The sequence below is a fragment of the Octopus sinensis genome, linkage group LG21 (assembly GCF_006345805.1).
Source record: "Octopus sinensis linkage group LG21, ASM634580v1, whole genome shotgun sequence".
Taxonomy (NCBI): domain Eukaryota; kingdom Metazoa; phylum Mollusca; class Cephalopoda; order Octopoda; family Octopodidae; genus Octopus; species Octopus sinensis.
The window spans coordinates 14,708,338-14,716,784 of NC_043017.1; the positions used below are offsets into that span (position 1 = coordinate 14,708,338).

The following is an 8,447-nucleotide window of genomic DNA, read 5'->3' on the forward strand; positions in this document are numbered from 1 at the left end:
GATTGTCTTAGATGTTGGGTCTTCTGGGTCAGAGGTGACCGTTTAACAATTGAAACACTAATGATTAATGCAACAACTGAGGAATATTTTGGTAGCTAATCCTGATACAAAATATAAATGGCGAGGAACTAAACCTAACAGGTGAGCCCTTGCAACAGCAATAATCTCAGGTATGACCTTTGACACCTCCAAATGTCCAAGCAGTGTTTGGCACCAGAATGTGTCATTCCGAACCAAAAATGATGAAGCATTAGTCCTGTACGTCTAAATGTACCAGAAGAGCTGCGATAAAATCACCATAACGTACCTCAATCCAGGATGTGTACCTGGTACCATGTTACTTTCGAATTAGAAACTTTATTACTCAGTAAAAGAACAAGTTTCAGCGTTAGGCTTTACAGAGCGAAGTCGAAATTTATCAGTTTAGGCATTCAAAGTATGTAGAAACTATTTAAAATTGTGGAATTTCTGTGGATCCTGCTTCTGTGATGATAAGTTAGGTGAGATAGGAGGAGAGGTTATTATCCTTAGTTTGGAAATAGAGGTTCTTACTGTGTGTCGTGTTGACAACTGCAAAAAAGACACGTGAAGACGGAGGAACTGTAGTGCAGTTGAAGATATCAAGAGTATTTTGTTTTTATCCGAATGGAATAAACTTTAAAACGTTTGCTTCTGAAAAAATGAGCGAAGATGAATAAATTGGACGCAAAGATGGCTTGTTGGTCAAAAAGGGGCTTCTGGGTGGGGACGAAGCTCGAGTAAGGTAACGTGGCTTGCGTGGTGAGGGCATTGCTGGTGTGGTGCGGGTGTGGTTTGTGTGGTGAGGGTGTGGCTTGTGTGGTGAGGAAGGGGCTGGTGTGGTGCGGGTGTGGCTTGTGTGGTGAGGATGTGGCTGGTGTGGTGCGGGTGTGGTCTGTGTGATGAGGGTGTGGCTTGTGTGGTGAGGATGTGGCTTGTTTGGTGAGGGTGTGGCTGGCTTGGTGAGGGTGTGGCTGGTGTGGGAAGGGTGTAGTTTATGTGGTGAGGGTGTGGCTTGTGTGGTGAGGATGTGGCTTGTGTGGTGAGGGTGTGGCTGGTGTTGTGAGGAAGGGGCTGGTGTGGTGCGGGTGTGGCTTGTGTGGTGAGGATGTGGCTGGTGTGGTGCGGGTGTGGTCTGTGTGATGAGGGTGTGGCTTGTTTGGTGAGGATGTGGCTGGTGTGGTGAGGATGTGGCTGGTGTGGTGAGGGTGTGGCTGGCTTGGTGAGGGTGTGGCTGGTGTGGGAAGGGTGTGGTTTGTGTGGTGAGGGTGTGGCTTGTGTGGTGAGGATGTGGCTGGTTTGGTGAGGGTGTGGCTTGTGTGGTTAGGGTGTGGCTGTGTGGTAAGGGTGTGGCTTGTGTGGTGAGGATGTGGCTGGTTTGGTGAGGGTGCGGTTGGTGTGGTAAGGGTGTGGCTGGTGTGGTGAGGATGTGGCTGGTTTGGTGAGGATGTGGTGTGATGCGGTGCGGGTGTGGGTGGTGTGGTGAGGATGTGGCTGGTGTGGTGAGGGTGTGGTTTGTGTGTGGCTTGTGTGTGAGGATGTGGCTTGTGTGGTGAGGGTGTGGCTGGTGTTGTGAGGAAGGGGCTGGTGTGGTGCGGGTGTGGCTTGTGTGGTGAGGATGTGGCTGGTGTGGTGCGGGTGTGGTCTGTGTGATGAGGGTGTGGCTTGTTTGGTGAGGATGTGGCTGGTGTGGTGAGGATGTGGCTGGTGTGGTGAGGGTGTGGCTGGCTTGGTGAGGGTGTGGCTGGTGTGGGAAGGGTGTGGTTTGTGTGGTGAGGGTGTGGCTTGTGTGGTGAGGATGTGGCTGGTTTGGTGAGGGTGTGGCTTGTGTGGTTAGGGTGTGGCTGGTGTGGTAAGGGTGTGGCTTGTGTGGTGAGGATGTGGCTGGTTTGGTGAGGGTGCGGTTGGTGTGGTAAGGGTGTGGCTGGTGTGGTGAGGATGTGGCTGGTTTGGTGAGGATGTGGTGTGATGCGGTGCGGGTGTGGGTGGTGTGGTGAGGATGTGGCTGGTGTGGTGAGGGTGTGGTTTGTGTGGTGAGGGTGTGGCTTGTGTGGTGAGGATGTGGCTGGTGTGGTGAGGGTGTGGCTGGTGTGGTAAAGGTGTGGTTTGTGTGGTAAAGGTGTGGATTGTGTGGTGAGGATGTGGCTGGTGTGGTGAGGGTGTGGTTGGTGTGGTTTGTGTGGTGAGGGTGTGGCTGGTGTGGTGAGGGTGTGGCTGGTGTGGTGAGGGTTTGGTTTGTGTGGTGAGGGTGTGGTTTGTGTGGTGAGGATGTGGTTGGCGTGGTGAGGGTGTGGTTTGTGTGGTGAGGATGTGGTTGGTGTGGTGCGGGTGTGGTTTGTGTGGTGAGGGTGTGGCTTGTGTGGTGAGGATGTGGCTGGTGTGGTGAGGGTGTGGCTTGTGTGGTGAGGATGTGGCTTGTGTGGTGAGGATGTTGCTGGTGTGATGATGGTGTGGCTGGTGTGGTAAGGGTGTGGTTTGTGTGGTGAGGATGTGGTTGGTGTGGTGCGGGTGTGGTTTGTGTGGTGAGGGTGTGGCTGGTGTGGTGAGGGTGTGGCTGGTGTGGTGAGGATGTAGCTGGTGTGGTGAAGGTGTGGCTTGAGTAGTGAGGATGTGGTTGGTGTGGTGCGGGTGTGGATGTGGTTGGTGTGGTGCGGGTGTGGTTTGTGTGGTGAGGGTGTGGCTTGTGTGGTGAGGATGTAGCTGGTGTGGTGAGTGTGTGGCTTGAGTAGTGAGGATGTGGTTGGTGTGGTGCGGGTGTGGCTGGTGTGGTGAGGATGTGGTTGGTGTGGTGCGGGTGTGGTTTGTGTGGTGAGGGTTTGGTTTGTGTGGTGAGGGTGTGGTTTGTGTGGTAAGGGTGTGGCTTGTGTGGTGAGGATGTGGCTGGTGTGGTGAGGGTTTGGCTGGTGTGGTGAGGATGTGGCTGGTGTGGTGCGGGTGTTGCTGGTGTAGTGAGGATGTGGTTGGTGTGGTTTCGGGTGTTGCTGGTGTGGTGAGGATGTGGTTGGTGTGGTGCGGGTGTGGTTTGTGTGGTGAGGGTTTGGTTTGTGTGGTAAGGGTGTGGCTGGTGTGGTGAGGATGTGGCTGGTGTAGTGAGGATGTGGTTGGTGTGATGCGGGTGTTGCTGGTGTGGTAAAGGTCTGGATTGTGTGGTGAGGGTGTGGCTTGTGGGGTGAGGATGTGACTAGTGTGGTGAGGAAGGGGCTGGTGTGGTGCGGGTGTGGTTTGTGTGGTGAGGATGTGGTTGGTGTGGTGAGGATGTGGCTGGAGTGGTGGGGATGTGGTTGGTGTGGTGAGGATGTGGTTGGTGTGGTGAGGATGTGGCTGGAGTGGTGGGGATGTGGTTGGTGTTGTGAGGATGTGGCTGGTGTGGTGAGGGTTTGGCTGGTGTGGTGCGGGTTTGGTTTGTGTGGTAAGGGTGTGGCTGGTGTGGTGGGGATGTGGTTGGTGTTGTGAGGATGTGGTTGGTGTGGTGAGGATGTGGCTGGTGTGGTGAGGGTTTGGCTGGTGTGGTGCGGGTGTGGTTTGTGTGGTAAGGGTGTGGCTGGTGTGGTGAGGATGTGGTTGGTGTGGTGAGGATGTGGCTGGTGTGGTGAGGGTTTGGCTGGTGTGGTGCGGGTGTGGTTTGTGTGGTAAGGGTGTGGCTGGTGTGGTGAGGATGTGGTTGGTGTGGTGAGGATGTGGCTGGTGTGGTGAGGGTGTGGCTGGTGTGGTAAAGGTGTGGTTTGTGTAGTAAGAGTGTGGCTGGTTTGGTGAGGATGTGGCTGGTGTGGTGAGGGTTTGGCTGGTGTGGTGCGGGTGTGGTTTGTGTGGTAAGGGTGTGGCTGGTGTGGTAAAGGTGTGGTTTGTGTGGTGAGGATGTGGTTGGTGTGGTGCGGGTGTGGTTTGTGTGGTGAGGGTGTGGCTTGTGTGGTAAGGATGTGGCTGGTGTGGTGAGGGTGTGGCTGGTGTGGTAAAGGTGTGGTTTGTGTGGTAAAGGTGTGGATTGTGTGGTGAGGGTGTTGTTTATGTGGTGACGATGTGGCTTACGTGGTGAGGATGTGGCTTGTGTGGTGAGGATGTTGCTGGTGTGGTGAGGATGTGGTTGGTGTATGAGGGTGTGGCTTGTGTGGTGAGGATGTGGCTGGTGTGGTGCGGGTGTGGTTTGTGTGGTGAGGGTGTGGCTTGTGTGGTGAGGATGTGGTTGGGGTGGTGCGGGTGTGGTTTGTGTGGTGAGGGTGTGGCTTGTGTGGTGAGGATGTGGCTGGTGTGGTGAGGGTGTGGCTGGTGTGGTGCGGGTGTGGTTTGTGTGGTGAGGATGTGGTTGGTGTATGAGGGTGTGGCTTGTGTGGTGAGGATGTGGTTGGGGTGGTGCGGGTGTGGTTTGTGTGGTGAGGGTGTGGCTTGTGTGGTGAGGATGTGGTTTGGGTGGTGCGGGTGTGGTTTGTGTGGTGAGGGTGTGGCTTGTGTGGTGAGGATGTGGCTGATGTGGTGAGGGTGTGGCTGGTGTGGTAAAGGTGTGGTTTGTGTGGTGAGGGTGTGGCTTGTGTGGTGAGGGTGTGGCTGGTGTGGTAAGGGTGTGGCTTGTGTGGTGAGGATGTGGCTGGTTTGGTGAGGGTGCGGTTGGTGTGGTAAGGGTGTGGCTGGTGTGGTGAGGATGTGGCTGGTTTGGTGAGGATGTGGTGTGATTCGGTGCGGGTGTGGTTTGTGTGGTAAGGGTGTGGCTGGTGTGGTGAGGATATGGCTGGTGTGGTGAGGATGTGGCTAGTGTGGTGCGGGTGTGGTTTGTGTGGTAAGGTTGTGGCTGGTGTGGTGAGGATGTGGCTGGTGTGGTGAGGGTGTTGCTGGTGTGGTGAGGGTGTGGCTGGTGTGGTGAGGATGTGGTTTGTGTGGTGAGGGTGTGGTTTGTGTGGTGAGGGTGTGGTTTGTGTGGTGAGGGTGTGGTTTGTGTGGTGAGGATCTGGTTAGTGTGGTGCGGGTTTGGTTGGTGTGGTGCGGGTGTGGTTTGTGTGGTGAGGATGTGGCTGGTGTGGTGAGGATGTGGCTTGTGTGGTGAGGATGTGGTTGGTGTGGTGCGGGTTTGGTTGGGGTGGTGCGGGTGTGGTTTGTGAGGTGAGGGTGTTGGTTTTTAAGTAACGACGGAGATGGCGGCTGCAAGATTGGCCGTGTGGTTAATTTTACTTTGTAAATACATGGTTACAGGTTCAACCGTACTGTGTCCGTTTGAGTAAGTGTGTTCTACTGTAGCCTGGAGACAAGGAAAGTTTTATGAGTAAAATATGGTTGACAGAAACACACTTCATTGCTCTATTAGCAGCCCCTAATCCTTGGGTGCCCCTAGCAGAGTGAACTCTACTACAAACAATCAGACAATCAATGTCAGTCTTCTGATGTCTTGGATAATTTCACCTTTCCTTTGAGCAGGTGGGAAGTGTCGTGAATACTGCCCCCCTCCTCCTCTCATGTAAAATAAGCTTAAGCTGTGGATCAGGATAGAAACCTTATCTGCCGCTTTGGACAGGAAAGTGTTTCTAATGAAAGAAGCTGGGTCACTGAGAAAACAATTGTTGGCAGAGATCAATGTTAATTGATATTGAATAGAAGACGATCGGATGTTCGAACAACAATAATATCATCGCATGAAAGAGAATACACATGCATACACACACACACACACACACACACAGATACACGCGCGCGCGCACACACACACACACACACACACACACATATATATATATATATATAAATATACGAATCATGATTGAGAGACTTATAGGAAGGAGAGAGAATTAACCAGGCAGAAAGAATAAGGAAAGAGAGAGAGAGAGAGAGAGAATGAAAAGGGAAGAGGAAGGGGAGTGAAAGGGAGAGAGAAGGGGAGAGAAAGGAAGGAAGAGGATGATATTGAATTGAAGTGATGACTACTCAGTGGTTGATCCTGAAATGACACTGGAGGACAGTTTGATCAACTGGAATGAAGTGAAACTTAATCAATAATATCCAAGTGATTGAGACAGACTGTGGCGGCGACACGTCTTTCATTATCGATTCCTTTATGAGAGCAGAAAGAAAGAGATGTGTACTGTTTAGATTAAAATTTGTCAGTCATGCAATGAAAAGATGTCGCCATTGTGTAGAATGCATGGATGTTGTTGACAAGGCGGAGAGAAGAGCGTTGGGTGACGTTACTCGAAGAATCTAGTAATCTACAATATGTCAGCAATTAGAGATTTCTCCATGAACTTTTGTTATTATAAATGGGAGTCAAAGACAACAACAACCGTTTGTGGCACGGCGATTCCTGTCAGAAATTTCTTGCGATTTGTGGTAATCTCAACATTTTTTTGCCTCTAGTCATGCAAACGACAATCCCAGATTTCGATCCCCATGTTGCTTGAAAGGGTTCAGAAAATATCGAAAGTTTGTATGTCAAGAGGACAAAGCTCTGAGCTTTAGGGACTGTCAGCATGTGAGTGAGTGAGAGAGAGAGAGAGAGAGAGAAGAGAGAGAGAGAGAGAGAGAGAGAGAGAGATTGTGAGAAAGAGAGTGGGTGCGGGACACTTGTTATTTCTCTGTTAGATGAAAAACCAGAGATCCGAAATGATAGTATTCTCTCACCCCAAATAGGAGTTCTTCCTTATAATCGTTTCTCACACTATGCATTTTAGTGTCCAACCTTCATTCCGGACACCGTAGCACCAAAGAATCCCTGTCCTCCCTCAATTTAATTAATGAAATTAACCTCAGAACAATGAGGTATTAAACATACCTTAAGGCATATATATATATATATATATATATATATATATAATATATATATATATATATATATTATATATATATATATGTAGAAAAAATGAAAAGGGACACATGAGTTGATGTATATAAAGAAAATAAGTCAAGGTAGAAAATGCTAAAATAATTTTACCATGAACATTTTAGTTTCAGCCATTGAGACTTTTTCAACTGAGAGTTGACTTATATTCTTTATATATATATATATATATAGGCGTATACACCATAAGGCAGATATGTGTGTGTGTATGCATTTGTGCACACACGTACACATACGAAAACACTGCTACCTCTAAAGTAGACACCAGATGGCGCAAGGACACTTAGAATGTCGTAAGGTGTCTCCGTTGAAGTATTGTTGATTCTTGTCCATTGAAAGTCAATTGACGCCTGACGCCGGCATTACTGCATGGCTTAAGACGTTCGCTGCTTAGCATCCTGAGGTTGCCGAGTTCGATTCCACTGTGCGGTGCCTTCTAACTTCCATTTACCCCCTCCACACAAACACATACATACATATAAATAAATGTAAGATGAGATGGTAATATGAAAATACAATAACGAGTGGAAAGCGAGTTATCAGCCGTACAGCCAAATTAATAGAATATATACATACAATATAATATATACACTTCTGTATAACTGAGAGAACTTAGATTGGTTTCGGCCATTATCGGCCCCCGGGTCATGACTAACTCAGTAGCACCACCTGGAAAAGTCCTTTAGTTGATTATTTCGGGACACCATGGACCACTCAAGCACATAGTTGTTGTTGGTTGAGACGTATCCAGGTGTAGGTGGTTTATCCAGTATTTCCTGGAGGAATTTGTCCAGGTACCGTTCGAAAGTCGTGGGGTTTTCTCTACTTTAATTTCTTTTGATGAAACATTGAAAAGTGCAGGACCATTTGCAGCGAAGAAATTGTGTCGCAATGTTCTTATGTGATGTGATCTCGACCTTTGTAGGGGACGCATTGCACGGGAGCTTAGTCTTGGGTGGATTGTAAACATAATGCCAATATAATTTGGATAATATTGGTGGAATATTTTCCACATGGTGCAAATAATGTATCACTCACTGCGGCGTTGCAGAGGATAAAGCTTCAGCTGTTTAAGTTGAGTCCAATAATCAAGTCCCATCATGCCATTTATTAATTTTTTTTGGTGATAGATCTTTGTGGGGCTACGATCCGTATTACATCTTGTTTTTTGTAGGAGGGAGGCACAATGGGCAGCAGTATTCGAGGTGGGGCTTAGTGAATGTGGAGAAGAGAAGGATGATGGTTTCATGAACCCTAGATTGGAAAGTTCTGAGAATCCATGAGCACATTCTGTGGGCAACATCGACTTTTTCGTTGATGTGCACACTCCAGCTAAGGTTGCTGTCGACAGTTACACCTAAGTCTTTGATATTATCTGGAGGTTCAAGTAGTTTTCCCCACTGTAGTCTATATAGTTGTTCGAGTGTGTCCTCTCTTCCAAAGTGGATGAGCTCACATTTTTCTTCGTTCAACTGCATATTGTTTTTATTTTTGTGACCACTGGGTTACTGCGCGTAGGTCCGATTAAAGTATTGTTCGATCATCTGCTCCCTTAATGACTTTCTGGAGCTTAGAGTCATCTGCAAATATTTTTATGGTGCTATGTTCAATGGAA

The 8,447-nt window shown here is 49.0% G+C and overlaps 2 protein-coding genes across 2 annotated transcripts in view; both read right to left on the bottom strand.

The window, feature by feature from the left end:
• Positions 1-8,447, bottom strand: part of LOC115222732 (voltage-dependent calcium channel type A subunit alpha-1) — a 998,519-nt gene that overhangs the window by 518,540 nt on the left and 471,532 nt on the right. The window lies entirely within an intron of this gene.
• On the bottom strand, positions 1,014-7,847 carry LOC115222769 (proline-rich extensin-like protein EPR1). The gene is made up of 3 exons (XM_029793068.1): positions 7,631-7,847; positions 4,045-4,954; positions 1,014-3,939 (listed from the first exon to the last, which is right to left on the bottom strand). Exons 1-3 carry the CDS (start codon positions 7,845-7,847, stop codon positions 1,014-1,016), a joined length of 4,053 nt encoding a protein of 1,350 aa, XP_029648928.1.

What these genes read in the sequence shown, in the direction of transcription:
- LOC115222769 (XM_029793068.1), bottom strand. Translation starts at nt 7,847, where the DNA reads ATGTGGAAAATATTCCACCAATATTATCCAAATTATATTGGCATTATG. An exon ending in AACCCCACGACTTTCGAACG is followed by an intron (nt 4,955 to 7,630) that starts GTACCTGGACAA and finishes CACACTAACCAG; the next exon opens with ATCCTCACCACACAAACCAC. An exon ending in ACAAGCCACATCCTCACCAC is followed by an intron (nt 3,940 to 4,044) that starts GTAAGCCACATC and finishes TCACCACACCAG; the next exon opens with CCACATCCTTACCACACAAG.